This window comes from Gopherus evgoodei, chromosome 10, assembly GCF_007399415.2.
Source record: "Gopherus evgoodei ecotype Sinaloan lineage chromosome 10, rGopEvg1_v1.p, whole genome shotgun sequence".
Classification (NCBI taxonomy): Eukaryota; Metazoa; Chordata; order Testudines; family Testudinidae; genus Gopherus; species Gopherus evgoodei.
In genome coordinates, this window is record NC_044331.1 from 20,994,946 (window position 1) to 21,011,842 (window position 16,897).

A 16,897-nucleotide genomic window follows, 5' to 3' on the forward strand; every position below is an offset into this window, starting at 1 on the left:
GACGAGAGCAGGGTTCTAAGGTCAGAACCTGGGTTCTCTTCCTGGCTCTGTCACTGTCTTATTGAGTGACTTGAATGATAATACTTCAAATTCATATAGTACTTCACATGTTCGAAGCAGTGTACAGACAATAACTAGAATTCTAGACTAGTACTAAGCAAGTATTGTCCCCTGGCTAAGGTAGGTTAAAATAGGATGGGGAGCTGTAGGAAAGTGCTTTTTCCCAAGACAGAGGAAGAGTGGGAGTTCCCCTCTGTTTTTAAAACCGTGCCCGCTTTCCCTTACACAACTCCTGATTATTCCCATTTAACAGCTGAAGAAACTGAGGCAGAAAAGTGCTTTGCCTAAGACCACATAGAAAGTCAATGGCAGAGCAGAATTGAGAACCTACGACTTCCCGACTCCCAAACCTGTGCTAAGTCCAACAGCTCATGCTGCCTTGGGCAAGTTTTTTAACTTCTCTGTGCTTCCCTTACCAGAAAAGGCCTTAAAGACAAAGTAACAGCGTGTGGGGTACAGTTTAGCTAAATGCCACAGTGAAAAATAGGTAGCATCCACACTGCGGTGTATAGCTGCACATGGCAGTGAAAGGCTCTGGCAGGGGGAAAGCAGCGGAGAAATTCTCCGGGAGCCTTTTCTCATTACCTCTGCCATGCCAGAGCCTTTCCCCACTGTCAGTCTTTCACTGTGATGGGGAAAGGCTCTGGCATGGAGAAGGCTTCAGGACATTAAAACCAGCAATGTGGATGTGGGAAGCATGTAGCATGTCATGTGTAGAGAGCCATGCAGGGTACGTACCCTAAGATTCTAGCATGTCTCTACTCATCTAAGCGGTGTCTCACCTTCTACACGGCTATTTATACATATATCAGGGGCTTGTGAAGTGTCTGTACTGTACATGCAGCCGTAATGCAGACCTAACCTAAAATGGAATTAGTAATTTATAATTTCCTTTCTAAAGTGCTTTCAAATCCTCCAGTGAGAGAGGCTAGATACACACATGGGCACAGACAGCACTGTCTATCAATAGTTTTACAGGCTCACTGGTTTCTAAATATGTCCTAAGAGTGAGCCCAAATCTAGGAATTTTAGGGCTGTCAGTGAATGACATTGGTGAGGCCAAGTCTCTCCAACTTGGATATGGAAATTTAATGTAATACAAAGCAGAGCACTGGTTGCATAACCAGGCGGTTGCCTTTTCAATGTGGGCAGCAGACCCTCTTGCAGCTGTTACTATAAAATAGGCTGTTTATTGCTGGCAATTATACATGGAGATTAGAGTTCCAATAAAAAGGCTTGCACTGTATTCTGTTGCATACCACAGCAATAATTGTTTATACCGAAGGGCATGATTCACCATTAAAACTATAAATACTTTTAAATTGGTATCTAAAGTGTTCAGCCTAGTAGGTCCACATCTCACCTAAGCGCTTCGTAGTAGTGTCTCTTGGCTCCATTGAGTAGATTGCTATCAGGGGTGGTGTGATTTGTTCTAGTGGAGAGGGGCTGCTCCAGTAATGTGTTACACTCAGCTACTTTGCTGATAAACCACCAGACTTTAAAATACAGTATTTCCTTTGTCAGAAACTGGTGTAATTGCTTGCATATAGCTTTTCTATCATTGGTATTCTCACGTAACTAGATTCCTGCTAACTGTGATAAATTTAAAAAATATTGTGATCCAATACTAACAATCTCTCTAGTCTCGCCTGCTTGTCCAAGAGTAGCAAAACAAATGCAGTGGATCATGACAGGGAAAAGAGAATCTTAGGTTAATATCATATTTAACAAATCTGCTCTAACGTATTGAACAGCATATAAGATGTTGGACAGTCAGATTGAAAACTAAAGCATTCAGTCTAACTTTCCTGGCAGTGTCCTTAGGAACAGGTTATAATTTGTATGTACAGAACACTTAACATAGCATACGACTTTATTTTTTTAGGAATTAATTTATCTTAGAATCATTTTCACTGAACCCTTTCATTATTGCCCCAAAAGCCTTTCGATTTGCACACTGTTTGTATATACATGTTTTGTGGACTTGATTGAAAGGTCAGTTGAAGATGTGGCCTTGTGATCATCAGTTGTACCAGTATATTATCTCTTGAAAATATATGTAAAATCACTTTATATATTATAGGTTTTGTTAATGTAAATTATCTAGCCTTCAAGTTCACTCTTCTTATTCTGGGCTATTAAAGGGATTTACAACTTGAGATGCTAATGAGAGACAAAAATACAACCCTGAAGCCTTAAAATTTAACTTGACATACAGGAAAGGTTTTTCTTTTTCTTTTCACAGAAACTCAATGTTTTTCTGTGAAAGTCAGTCTGCAGGACAGGCCAGAATTTTAAGGACTTCAGGATGGTAGTTAATTTGGGACCCGGTCCAAAAGTTCTTATGCCCACTGAGTTTGGCAGAGGTTTTGCCTGAAAGGGACTAAATAAAAAGAATATGATTGGTTCCCTGTTGTCCCCTCGTGGCAGTGTTCTGATGAACTGTGTACTGAATTCTACTTTGCACTGGAAGGACGATTCACAGAATGAGGTCTTCTGTTACGAAAAAAGTTCACTTGGTCTCCATTTTCCAGGAGGATATTTCATGTGTACTGTCATCAGACTGAAGTGCTGTGTATTCATGTTTCAGAGGAATATCGCAAGTTATGCGACCTAACGCCTGGGAGACCTCTTCCTCCAGAGCGTCCTCCAATCCTTCTTCCTGAGAGATATCCTCCTGAGAGATATCCTCCTCAGATTCCTGATATACCATCTCGGCCAGGCATTGTTTTTCCACCACTTCCATCCCGCGTTCCTGGTAAGAATTAAATTCCAACCTCCGTGCTCTGGTAGGTGTTGGTCCCTCAAAACCCACAGCTGTGATTTCCCTGTTGTTACAAGTTCATAACCATCTCACAGTCAGAACCAGAACAGCCACGAATAGTTCAGTCCTTCCTTAATACAATTTGGGACTTTGATCTTGGCCTCATCCAGCAGATGATCAGCAGACAATGGACCACTCTCCAGGCTGGGATTTTGCATAACTGGAGGTAGGGAATTAGCATTCACCTTCCTCTAGATATTCACCAGGAAAACCACTTAACACGCTTTGTGCCAAACGTCCATTCTTGTCAGGCACATTGTTCAATATAGTTCATTGAATCTCTAGGTCTCACATCTGTCACATCCTCCCCCCCCACCCCCCGAGAGGTTTCATAAAATCCCAGCCTGTGGTAGTACATTGATACAATGAACCTCAAAGATGAAAGCAGTAAGGTCTCCCAAGGATAGGGCAGGAAATTGCTCTCTCTCACACTTGCATGGGGGAGAGAAGCTGCTGCTGCCAGGCTGCTATTTCCACTGTTCCTTAGGTGAGTGGGGATTGGGCAGACTGGTGTGGGGAGAAGGTGGAACCAAAGCTCCAATTCACCATGCCTCACATACTCATCCAGTGCACTGGCCTGTGCAAGTGAGCCAGTGTGAAGAAAGAGGTAAACAATGCCAAGGAACAGGCTAGGGGAAGGTTTAGGTGTGTCTGGTGCAAGGAGGAATCAGGAAAAAGAACTCGGACTTTGAGAGTCAATTCATTCCCTATCCTGTCTCTTACTCGGGCTCGTTTGCAAAATGCCAATGCAGCCCACAGTAAGCACTTGCCAACTGGTACCACACAATTACCACAGTAATCTTCTGAGTTTCTGTCCAATCCCTAGTGATAAAAATTCGAGATATTTGAGGTACTGTGCTATTGTGTTGCAGCTGTTGGCTAATGCTGACTTTTTATAATCCCTATATAATATCACATACCTACTTTACTCCTTATGCATCTGTGTATGTATGAGTGGATTTAGCCCTAAATGTTGTGTCCTGCAAGATGGGAAAGCAGAATTATAGATGTCACCATCAGAAAGTCAACATTTACCAGCCATTCTCAAAGAGTGCTGTCTGGGACATAGCGCTGCTTTCCCGCGCTTAGTGTTATCCAATTTCTTCTCTAATCTATGTGGTGATGGAAGGTAAATGTTAACTTTTAATGGGGAACACTGTATGAGTTGTGTATTACAGAAAATCATGATTATAACCTGTTCATCTGCTTTTGTAACTCTTTCATTTCAGTGGTCTTGCCAGTTAATTTCACTGACTATTGCCAGCTATTCAGACATCTCTGTCTTAATGGGCGTTGTATTCCAACTCCTGGGAGCTACCGCTGCGAGTGCAACAAAGGATTCCAGCTGGATGTCAGAGGGGAATGCATTGGTATGGGATTTTTCTTATGCTCTGTAAATGAGACAGTGATAATTGTATTAAATTGTTTTCCTGTCCCATACGATATAAAGGCCTTCATTCATTTCTTAATTAAACAAAACAAAAAAACAAACCAAAAAAACCAAAAGCAGGCTCTGTGTTTATAATGGCTGTGACACTTAATTTGAGTTCAAATGTAAGCGCGTATTTATAATAGTTTTACCCCAGTGTATTGCGTGTAAAAACAAATAAACCTTGTGATAATTAAGTTCTAATTATTCTTAGTATGCAAAATGAAGCACTTTTTTTTTTTTTAAAGAAATATAATATTGTTGATTGTGGTTAAAACGTAATCAGTTTAAAGAGTTGTCTGCAGCTTGAATATGCAATTTACAATCACAGATTAAAGTAACATTTATAATAATAGGGTCAGAAAGTTTAGATTGCATAGATCTTCTACTAATAACCACATGTATAACAGTGTGTTTACATGAGTCCTTTTGCATTTGTCTATGAATAGCAGCCTGATTTAGAACGTGCAGTTCTAGAGGTTAGTCCAAATAATTTTAAAATGTAAATACAGAAATTTACATTGAGGCTTGCTCAGTTTATTTGAAGCTATAACATGTATCTGGGAAATATTATTTGACTTAGTATCCAGTACCTGCCTAGAACTTTTGAATATGAAATGCTATATAACATAGAATTACGTTGATGAGAAAAAATATTTCTAATGTTTGAGTATTGCATAATAGAGTTTATAAAAAAAATTATGTTTTCCTTATGTAAAATAAACTAATAAAATAGCCCTCAGGCCTGAATACCTGCCAAGCAATGTCTTACTAAAAATATACTGTCTGTATTTTACAGATGTTGATGAATGTGAGAAGAATCCTTGTATTAGTGGAGATTGTATAAATAACCAAGGATCCTACATATGCCAGTGTCGTGCTGGATTTCAGAGCACACTAACTAGGACAGAGTGTCGAGGTGAAGTACAGTATTATATACCTAGATGTACTCCGTATACACACTGAGGAGGGAAAATATTTGTTGTTCTTAAGCAAAGTTAAACGTATGCATTTAATAAGAACTTTTAAAAATAAATTAAATACTTGAGTAAAAAATATTCTTTCAAAAAGGCTGACCCAAACTTACCTGATGGTTGAGTTGGTAGCGCAAAGTACTAAGTCTTAGAGGAGGCTAGGACTATGAAAAGACATTTGGGCTTGGGAGGAATCTACCTGGCAGCACTACCCCTGAGATGCACGATTCATTTTTCACCACTCTCAGACATTCCTGGTCAGTGCTGGGATGTGAATTTGGCTTTAAAGGTGGATCTGTTCCCTTGCTAGTTAACTGATAATGAGACACTTCTACTGAGAGAGCATTCGACTACTCTGTGAGGGCATGGTTGGGATATATTAGAGGAAGAGAGCCTTGCAAATAAAATAGGATGAGTTTGAATGCTCAAAAACCCAGGTTTGCCTTCATCATATTTCCCTCACTGTACAGAGAAGAGGATTCCCTAGCCATGCACCCACTCTGAACTTGAGTGCGGTGTGGAGATGACTGAAACAAACAAACAAAAATAAATGGAAAGGTCTCAAATTCTCCCCAGCCTTCAATGAGTAGCTTTTAATGCCTACTGAAAAGTCCTTGTGGAGTGGAAGACTTTTTTTTTCTTTATATTAATTTAAAATTATTACCTGGGATAAGAATCTGCCTCATCAACTTCGTTTTCACAAGAATCCTGTGAACTGTTTCTTCAACAAACTGATCGAGTACATTTAGTGACCATGTTGAATGACATTACAAGGAGACACAAGAGAATTCACGTAAAGTGCAGTTCTACTCCAAAAAGTGACTGGATGGGATCCTTGCCACCTTCCAGCCCCTTTGGTACTACAGTACGATCAAACTTCCAAGAGTACGAAGGGACTCAGTAATTAAACCCAGAAGGGGTTTGTGAGCAATCATTACTGAACGTAAGGCTGCAGTGACTGTTTTTAGGGTGAACTATTGTGTACCTTTCTGGGAGGCCAGGATTTGGGTGTCCATTCTCCTGTCTCTTAACCCCATACATGGCTAAGCAAAGACCAATTGCTGATGAAAATCTGGGAGGTAGGCTATGTCTAAACTAAAAATGCTAAAATGGCACGGATGCAAATATGCCACTGTAGCGTTTCAATGTAGACACTTAACAGAGTGGCGGGATGGGTTCTCCCACCACTGTAGGTTGTCCACCTCCCCACGAGGCAGTAGCTAGGTCAATGAAGAATTCTTCCTACAGCTTCTGTACCCTAGGACTGTCTATACCGGGGGGCTAGCTCAGCTTAACTATGTCTCTCAGGGCTGTGGATTTTTCATGCCTCTGAAAAGATGTAGCTGTGCCAATAAAACTTTTCAGTGTAGACCAGTTCTTAGGGTACTCTGCATTCTGCAATAGGAAAGACCAAATGAAAAAGTGAAGATAATCACCAAAAGCAGTGGTACCTAAACCAGCAATTTATTATATACAGCGTGGGTGAAACTTAGCACCTGATGAGGTCAGAATTGGATACTCTTAACGTGATTACACATAGGAGCCTCAAGAAGAAGTAAGTCAGCACTTTTATACTTGGTTAAAGATATATTATCGGACAGTCAAAAGAAAGCAAAGTTCAGAAATCTCAGTGGGATTAGGGGATCAGAGGCTGAAGCAAAGAATTAAAAAACAAAACCCAGAGAAAACATCTGCAAGCAGTCCTAGCAGTGTGGGGACGAGAGGCTCATGACCACATGCCTCATTGCAAAAAAGCTTGAAAAGAAAGCCACCAGCGCTGGTGTGGGATTTTCCTTTCTGACTCAGAAGGACAGCAGCAGTACAAACAGCTGTCTGCAGAACAGTTGGGCATGCAGAAAAAGTGCCAGTGATGTGCACGTATAGGAATATTTGACCTAAGTGTCTGCCAAAAAGCCATGCCAATAGTGTGAGAGAATCACATTATGTCGCTTGGTCGATCGGTTAGTTAAGCAATGGTGAAGTTGGACTTCAGGGGATGAATTTAGTCATGAGTCATGTTTGTTACATTGCTTTAATTTGATTGGCTGTGAATCATTAAACACATAAATATCTAAAGCCTGATGGCCATTGCAGTTAGTGTGTGGTTACTTAATAGGCCCTTTGCAATTCATCCCAGCTCTGATTGTCTAGCTGCAGTTTTAAAATATGCTAAAACAGGCAGGACCACTTCTATACAAAGGGCTTTAAGGAACAGTTATTCAAAAGTGTGGCCTGGTCTACACTACATGTTTATACCAAATTTAGCAGCGTTAAACCGATTTAACCCTGCACCCGTCCACACAACGAAGCCCTTTATATCGATATAAAGGGCTCTTAAAACTGATTTCTATACTCCTCCCCAATGAGGGGAGTAGCGCTGAAATTGGTATTGCCTTGTTGGATTAGGGTTAGTGTGGCCGCAATGCAACAGTATTGGCCTCTGGGCGGTATCCCACAGTGCACCATTGTGACCGCTCTGGAAAGCAATCTGAACTCGGATGCACTGGCCAGGTAGACAGGAAAAGCCCCGCAAACTTTTGAATTTCATTTCCTGCTTGCCCAGCGTGGAGCACTGATCAGCACGGGTGGCGATGCAGTCCCAAATCCAAAAAGAGCTCCAGCATGGACCGTACGGGAGATACTGGATCTGATCGCTGTATGAGGAGACAAATCTGTTCTATCAGAGCTCCGTTCCAGAAGACGAAATGGCAAAGCATTTGAAAAAATCTCCAGGCTATGATAGACAGAGGCCACAGCAGGGACTCAACACAGTGCTGTGTGACAACCATACCAGAAAGCCAAAGAATCAAATGGACGCTCATGGAGGGAGGGAGGGGGGACTGAGGACTTCAGCTATCCCACAGTTCCTGCAGTCTCCGAAAAGCATTTGCATTCTTGGCTGAGCTCCCAGTGCCTGAAGGGTCAAAAACATTGTCGCCAGTGGTTCAGGGAATATGTCATCAATTTGCTCCCCCTTCCACTCCTCAAAGAAAAGGGAAAAAAATCGTTTCTCGCCTCTTTTCAATGTCACTTTTCAACGCTGCAGCACCCCGTCTACCAGCAGCATCCAGTAGACTGGATGCTGCTGGTAGACGGGGTGCTGCAGCGCTAAACAGGAGCATCCTCTCCTCTCCCCTCCCCGGTGACAGACAGTACGGTACAAAATGACTGACAGCCGTCCTTGTCATTCATCCCGTGAGTGCTCCTGGCTGGCCTCGGTGAGGTCGGCCGGGGGCGCCTGGGCAAAAATGGGAATGACTCCCGGTCATTCCCTTCTTTAAGCTTTGTATCCTGGAGATTTAGTCCTGGCAGATGGTGCAATAGGGCTGGTAACCATCCTCATCGTAGCAGCTGGAGGCTGAGCTCCTCTCCCTGTACCCCTTTCCTGTCTAATGGAGATTCTGGACTATCATAGCAGTGGGAGGCTGTGCTCCTCTGCCCCTCCACCCTTTAATGAGTAATGGAGATGTCCTGCCTGGAATATCATAACAGCTGGAGGCTGCCTCCCCCTCATTTTATCTCACTAAAAAGTCAGTATTTCTTATTCCTGCATTTTTTATTACTTCATCACACAGATGGGGGGATAACTGCTACGGTAGCCCAGGAGGGGTGTGGGAGGAGGGAAGCAATGGGTGGAGTTGTTGCAGGGGCACCCCCTAGAATGGCATGCAGCTCAGCATTTCTGCGGGATATCTGGGGCTCTGACCCAGAGTGGCTGTGCTCTCTGGTTCTGTGGTAGACTTTCCCCATATTCTAGGCAGGACTGACTCTGTTTTTAGACAAAACATAAAGAAGGGAATGACCTGGGAAGTCATTCCCATTTTTGTCTTTGCGCCCCCGGCCGACCTCAGCGAGGCCAGCCAGAAGCACCCATGACAGCAGCAGATGGTACAATATGACTGGTAACCGTCATCGCCAATTTCCAAAGCAGCAGACGGTGCAATAGGGCTGGTAACTGTCTCTGCTCCTTGCAAAGGCAAATGAATGCTGCTATGTAGCACTACAGTACCGCGTCGGTCAGCGGCATCCAGTACACATACGATGACAGCGAAAAAAAATTAAACGGGCTCCATGGTTACCATGCTATGGCGTCTGCCAGGGCAATCCAGAGAAAAAGGGCGCGAAATGATTGTCTGCCGTTGCTTTCACAGAGGAAGGATTGAGTGACGACATTTACCCAGAATCACCCGCGACATTGTTTTTGGTCCATCATGCATTGTGATCTCAACCCAGAATTCCAATGGGCGGGGGAGACTGCGGGAACTATAGGATAGTTATGGGATGGCTACCCACAATGTAACGCTCTGGAAATCGACGCTAGCCTTAGTACATGGATGCACACCGCCGAATTAATGTGCTTAGTGTGGCCGTGTGCACTCGACTTTATACAATCTGTTTTACAAAACCAGTGTATGTAAAATCGGAATAATCCCGTAGTGTAGACATACTCTGTGTTTGCCAAAATGTGCATGCTCCTTTTGTGTCTGAAAAAACAGCATTTACACTTGCAGCGGACAACTGCACATGCAACTGCCTGTTCTGCCTGCACGAGCATTTCTGTTGCACCTACAAATGTGAGTTTGTACAGTTGCATATATGCTTTTGCAGGTGCATCCCTTTCTGAAAAGTCCTAAGTAATTATAGGACATTTATAGATTCCTGGTTCTGAGGTGCCATGGAATGAATCTGTGACAGATACGATAATATACTGCCCAAACCTTATGGAATGAAGATAAATATGATTGAATGAGATTCAGTGACTTTGGGTACATTGTATTAAACATGCAGTTTGTTTGTTGTGTGATTTTATGTAACTTAAGATGCGCTAATGTAATTCCTTTGGTTATCAGCCCTTTGGAGAGGTTTGCATCTAATTCAAACTGGATTCTCCAGGGACCAACACACAAAGAAAGGATTTTTTGATTAAATAGCCTGGTTTTAAACAGGCTCCAGGCCTTTTTCCTGATCCAGCAAATGGACAGGACCCTGATCCACAGAGGGCCCCAATCCTTAGGAGGACAGGGCCTATGGAGTGCCCCGTAAGACTGCGTGCTTGTTCTGAGCTGAGGCTGTGATGAACTTGAAACCACAGGAAATCCCTTGGTGGGATTTGAAGGACGACTTCTGCTAGAGCCCATTTTAGGGTTGGGGTGATCTCTGGTAGGCTTATTAGCATGCATATAGATTACTTTTACCATAAGAATACAGTAGGCGTGCATAGGAAGTGCTGTGCTTATAATGGTGGACAATTAGTCTAGAAAGTAAGCAGGCTTGCTTAGGTAGAGTTGCTTGCTTGGATATGACAGTATTGTGAGGGGCTGTGCGACCTGGAACTACCCAGGTAAGAAGGGAGTGAGGTGCATGTCTCCACTCAGAAGAGCCTAGAGTGGGTACCTTTGTGAGACCATAGATTTGGGACACAGGTGCAATTGCCCTAAATTATGACAGAGTCCCACTGATGTAATTATTAAACATAGCATGCCAGATCCCACAGTACTTACTCAACTATTACTCAGTCACATTCCCAAGAACTTCAGTGGGAGTTTGACTGAGTAAACGCTGAGTAAAAATCAGTGAGGATCTCAAACTAGGGCCCAGTAAAGAGATTTTCCTGAATAAAGTTGACAGCTCTTGTGATTAGTGATTAAAACCTAGAGAACTTAATTCAGTGACATAAGGAGGCAAGTAAAATAGCATTGAAAAACTATAAGAAATGTTACCAGGATTAACCATAAGAGGTATGTGTATCTGGGAGTCAGAGTGTCAAAAACTGGTTTTCTAACTTCATGATGTTGTTATGCTATAACCTTTCAAAGAGCAAGAGGAGATGGTTCATGCATGGAAAGGGTAGACGTTAAAGAACATGCACGGCTCCTTCAGGTGAAAGGCAGCTTTGTGGTTGCTAATAGTTCTGAAAAGAAAAATCAACAGCAATGTTATAATTAAAAACTACAAGTGGAACAAAACATAGCGCTGGGTCTACTGCCCGCCATCTGCTTATAGGAACAACAAAACTGCAAAGATTATTTTCTTCACCACGAGTCAGATAGCAGCAGGTAAATAAAAGTGAAGATCCTCAAGAACTGCCATTATAATTATCTGAGACCAAGCCCAACACTCAACTTTGTACCAGGAGGTTGAAGGAAGGGGCCCAAGGGGCAGGAAAATTCCACTTACCTCATTTCCTGTCCATCACCCCTGACACTCTGAGGGGAGGCTTTCCAAGGAATTATGGGGAATGGGATCTGCTGAGGCAGAAACTATCCATGTGATGATTCTTGCCTTTGCTGGTACCACTATTCCCTGGCAGCCCAACCGTTGACTGGGTTCCCTCTACAGGTGCTCGGTGAAGATAGGTTGCCATGGAAGGGAATTGTGGATTTCAAGTGCCATTAATTCTGCCTCAGACACCAACATAATTAGGAAGAGACATGAGTCTGGAGTGCAGTCTGTTCTCTGCTCATCCCCAACCCCTAGCAGAGCCCTTTTGGTCCTCAACACCTGTTATGGGGCGTCTGCAGCATGTCTGGGGAAATGGAGACTGACTGGGTAGTGGAGTAGGCATCTGCATGAGCTGGTTGAGATCTCTGTGCACAGAGTCCCCTGAGTGCAAGAATCTCTGGGACATGATCCAGCCCTTGATGAAGAACACTGAGCAATCTAAAAAATGTCTAGACAGTCTGTCTCAGCATCTCCTCCCCCCTCATTTGGGAGAGAGGGAGAGTTGCCAGCCTTGTGTGGTATCACTAGGCAGGTCCTCCAAGATCTTGCCAAGGACTTCCAGCAGAGAGAGGGAAATGAGGATCTGATGTTTTAAATACAAAAATGATCAGAAAACATATTCTGGAGGTGGGAAAAGTCTCAAAAGTTCCCACTGTATTCCTACTTCATACAGCAGCAGCAAGGGACAAAAAGCTTTTGGTTTTATTTAACCTTTCAATTTTAATAAGTTTAGATTTTAATGAAAACCCTTTTTGTAAGGAATTGAAATGCGGAAATCCACATAGAAAGAATTAAAAGGAGCCTGAACCCTATTTTAGCAAGTTACACTTCAGTGTTTTCTGAACTAAGGCTTAGTTCCTACTACAAATTGAAATTTCTTTCAAACTGATCATTTGATACTCTTTCCACCTTCTCAATGTTCAGTTATGCAAATCAAACTTTTCCAGGCAAAGGTAATTTTTACATGGAGTCAAAAAACTGGAAAAGAAATTACACTTATAGTTTTGGTTTTTTGCTTGGCTTTCAGATATTGATGAATGTTTACAGAATGGCCGGATCTGTAATAATGGACGGTGCATAAACACAGATGGCAGTTTTCACTGTGTTTGCAATGCTGGCTTTCATGTGGCACTCGATGGAAAAAACTGTGAAGGTAAGAGTTTTTTCTGAAGTTATTTCCCATCGGTAATTACAATTCCAAGAGATTATTCACTTTAAAAAATAAGAAGTCTTTGGGGTGGAGGGAGAGAAGGAGCTGGGAATCAAATTTCTAAATACCTTTTCCTGTGTCTGGGAGGGCAAGTAAACCATCCTTTGCAGCCAGTTCTGGAGCCGTGGCTTGGCAATCGGCAACAGGATGTCTGTCCAGCAAAAGAAATAGTACATACCACTATCGCAAAATGAAGAGTTCCTTTGATGGGAGTGGTATGTTTTAGAGGGGGGAATAAGTCACATGCTGCATGATCTTATTGTGAGATTAACGGCATGCTTTAATGGGACTTTATAGGGCAACTAGCAATGCGCTTTATGTGAATTTAGTTTGGTCCAGCCTGGAAAAAAAACTAAGTGTTTCAAAATTTTAAAATGTGAACTTAACTGATGTGTTCCTACCTCATAGACCTATAGTGGAAAAAAAATGAAGAATGTTCTTTATCATGCTTCCCAAGGTCCTTGGGAGAGTTCCCAATGATCTATTCATACGTTAAAAGAATTTCAAGCACTGTTCTTAGAAATGTTTTGGCAGAATATTATCTCAGTGATTCAGCTCTAAGACTTAATGCCAAAATTCCTGGTTGGGATAGATACACAATTTTTTAAAAAATCATAAATAATTTTGGTCAGACTTCGCCTGTAAGTAAAAAGAAACCACGCTATGTCTAGGAGTATAATTTCTATCCAAGACAGCTGCAAAATTAAGGAAAATAGCATGATTCTGAATATATTGTAATGTCATTATGATCCAGCGATTTTATATTAGTAGTGATTTTGTTAATCCTTGGTAGAGACAGACATTTTAGGGATCTATTTGTCCTGCTCCCTTTAGATTTAATTTAACACTGTAGACTTCTTTTTAAACTTCAAATATGTAACTACGTCATTTAAATATAAATGAAAATCCATTGTTACCCGAGGCCTGACTTCTTCCCTTCCCACTAAATTCCATGTGCTAATAAGAACCAGAGCACTAAATATGACAATCTGATAAAACATTTATCATTCCATTAAGCATGTTGCCAGAATGTATCTGAACATTGTGTATTGCATCAACTTCTAAAATCATTGCATCTGCTGCACTGTAATGGGTCAAAGTTTGCTCTCAGGGGTTACACATCCAGTTCTCATTAAAGACAATGGGAATTGTGCTGCATATATAAGACTATAAGTGTAGCCTTTTAGATTAGACTGATGACTAGTCCTGATCTTTGATAGATTTAATGGGCCCAGTTCATTGCTGTCTTGCACCTTGCACACTCATTTATACCAGTGCAGAATAAATGCAAAGCGAGTATGAAATGTTACCAAGATGAAAGAGAGCATTTTGCACTCACTGTGCATTGATGTGAATGATTGCAGAAGGTGCAGGACAGCAACAAATTGACCCCATTTATCTATCTTTTAATATCCAAATTAATACTTTACTATATGTGTAAGAGTTGTGGAGAACTTGTCTATTATATTTATAACTTGTGCATCAGTATTAACCAATAGATTGCTTGTTTTGAAATATTGGAAATAAATGTAAATTAAAATGGTTTTTCTTCATGTTACAACCTAGATATTTCTCAGACAATAGCAAAGTATCTTTTATGCTATGCAGCTAGGTCACAGAGGATACCCCGGGGTTATACAGTTCAATGGTTAGTCAGCAAGTATTAAAATAGGCAACTTGTCACCTAAAGAAAGTGAAGTGCTACTTCTATTTTAAATGGAAGCTGGAGATCAGAATGTTAGCATCTGAAGAAAGCCTCGTTGCATTTTCCTATGCAAGTTTGAGCAACATCATAAGGAGTCTATGTAACACAAATCTGGGACTAATGGGGGTTAGAGAAGTTTTCACTCCTAACACAGTCTTCTCCTCCACCCGCCTGTAGGTGGTCTTATCTTAACAACAAAAGAAAAATTGTGATTACCTTTTAGCCTGGAGGATGCCTATAGTCAGGCTCTCACACATCTGAAAACCATACTTCCTCTTCACCCAGGGAGGTTTAAGATCTCAGTTTAAAAAACGACAAGTGTTTTATCAGGTGGCAGTTTCAAGGATTTCCAGAGTCTAAATGTCCTTTTTGTGCTTTTCAGTGATTTCAAACTTATTTCTTCATCTACGAATGATTCATTGCTATAAATATGAGTACTCCTCCACAACGGAGTTTGGTTCCATCAGCTGTTGATATTCGCCATAGATTCACACAGCCGCAGGAGAGTTTGGTTTGGCTCGGCTCGGCTCATTGTCTTGAAGAGATAGTTAACAGAAGTTCTTACTATTTCATCGGTGTAAACATTTGTATCCATTGTGTGCTATTTCAGATATGGATGAATGTAGCATAAGGAACATGTGCCTGAATGGGATGTGTATCAATGAAGATGGAAGCTTTAAGTGCATTTGTAAACCTGGTTTCCAGTTATCATCTGATGGACGTTATTGCAATGGTGAGTGTTTCATTACAGGAAATTAGTGCTTTCAAAGGACATGTGATTCATATCTGTGTGACAGCTTAAAGAATCACTGAATTTCTTCCTACTCTTCCACCTCACACTGACTCTTGAGACCAAGAAAGATTCAGCAAGTTTCCATCAAATAAATTCTTTAATCAGCTGGAAAGATCTGTCATGGACCAAGGCAATTTCTCCTCTCCACAGGGTTAGCAACTCTCCCAAATAGTCAGTGGGAAATGTTGCTTGAGCAAAGACTGAAGGATTTTACCCAATTACACTTCTGGTCTTTACCTATAACATCTTCTGCAGCTTGGCTCCCACATACTTTCACTTTTCTTGTCTCTTCCTGTTCCTCTCTGCTTGGCCACCCAGACATCCTGACTCTCTGCCCTCCTTGGATCTTTCTCGCCCTCCTGTCTCTTGCTTCCGACCTTGTACAGCACCTGTCAGCAAGGCTCAGCACCCTGGTTGGTGGGGACCTAGTTGAGAGCACCACAGCAGCTTAGTCTTTACCCTTTGCTATGATAATTCAGCCTCACCCTCACTGGATGACAATGTAACATTCTGTTTGCTGGCTATGTCATCCTCGTTTCCGTCCTGTCCCTTAAGAAACTGGAAGTTTTCTGTGTATAAATCTCATATTTCAACAATTTTTACAGGCATGAAGCAGAAGTTGAAGCAAGGAATAAACAAACACTCAGACAAGTTACTTAGGTTTTGGGTTTTTTTTAAATTATAAATCTTTTAGCTCTGGGGATCAAATCAACAATACCCTAGGGTAAGTTTTAAAAAAGTCAGCTTATTGGAGTACACTTGAGCTTTTTTTTTCATTCCCTTTTTTTTTTGTTTTTTCCTGAAGAGCAGTAATAAAAATCTTGGTTTTGATTTCAAGTTAATACTCTGTTTTTTTAAACAATTGTTAGTACAAAAGACGAATGAATGTGAATCCATGTCTTAAGGTCTGGATTGGAACCACACCTTGTCTGAGAACTTGGACCCAGATCAGGTTCAGCAAATCTCGTAGAGCTCTGAAAAGCTAATACAATAATAATTTGACACCTCTCCTACTGAAGCTGCAAGGCAGATCTATCCAAAATTCAGGGAACTGGATGAGAGTTGCATGTTTCATGCCAGAGAGCAGCTTATTCTCATAGAGCCCATAGGGCTGTTCAAGATGGTCATAGAAGAAACACTAATTTCTCAAGCAAACATGTAACTCCCCCCTCAGACACAAACACACACACCTCTGCCCCTGCCCAACTGTCCCCTCAGCCTTGGAGCTTAGTCACTGGCTGGGCCAGCTGTAACTTGCACAGACATACAACAATGCTTTTTCTTTTTTTTGGTTCAGTTTTATTTTGTTTTTTTTGAGAATGCTCACTCAGCCTCTTTGTGTGTTAGGGCGGGAGAGGGAAGGGTGATAAGAACACAACTGAGAAGCAGAGGACTAAGAACTTGTCTTTTTCGGTATGTCAGTGTCTGAATGGGCAGCAAGATGAAATACAAACACGGACAAGACGCTAATTGAGACGTAAAGCCCAGTGATAGTTGTCCTTGCCTCAGCACTGCTGTCTAGTGGCTGCTCTCTGTTTGTTGTGGACACACAGCTGCCATCACTAGTAATGTTGGCAGCCGCCAGCAATACTATTCCATCATCTCTTAAAGCAGATGTGTAACACTGCCAGTAACACTCTATCTGCATCTGTCGTCATCCTAGAGTGAAGGGAAGCACTG

General features: G+C 41.8%; 1 protein-coding gene across 3 annotated transcripts in view; it reads left to right on the top strand.

Annotated features, from left to right (window-relative positions):
- Window positions 1-16,897, top strand: part of FBN1 (fibrillin 1) — a 225,790-nt gene that overhangs the window by 99,548 nt on the left and 109,345 nt on the right. For all 3 annotated transcript variants that reach the window (XM_030578050.1, XM_030578049.1, XM_030578046.1), the window contains exons 11-15: window positions 2,651-2,818; window positions 4,114-4,254; window positions 5,113-5,232; window positions 12,537-12,662; window positions 15,035-15,157. In XM_030578050.1, the coding sequence (XP_030433910.1) occupies window positions 2,651-2,818; window positions 4,114-4,254; window positions 5,113-5,232; window positions 12,537-12,662; window positions 15,035-15,157 (678 nt within the window). The remainder of the gene's footprint in view (window positions 1-2,650; window positions 2,819-4,113; window positions 4,255-5,112; window positions 5,233-12,536; window positions 12,663-15,034; window positions 15,158-16,897) is intronic.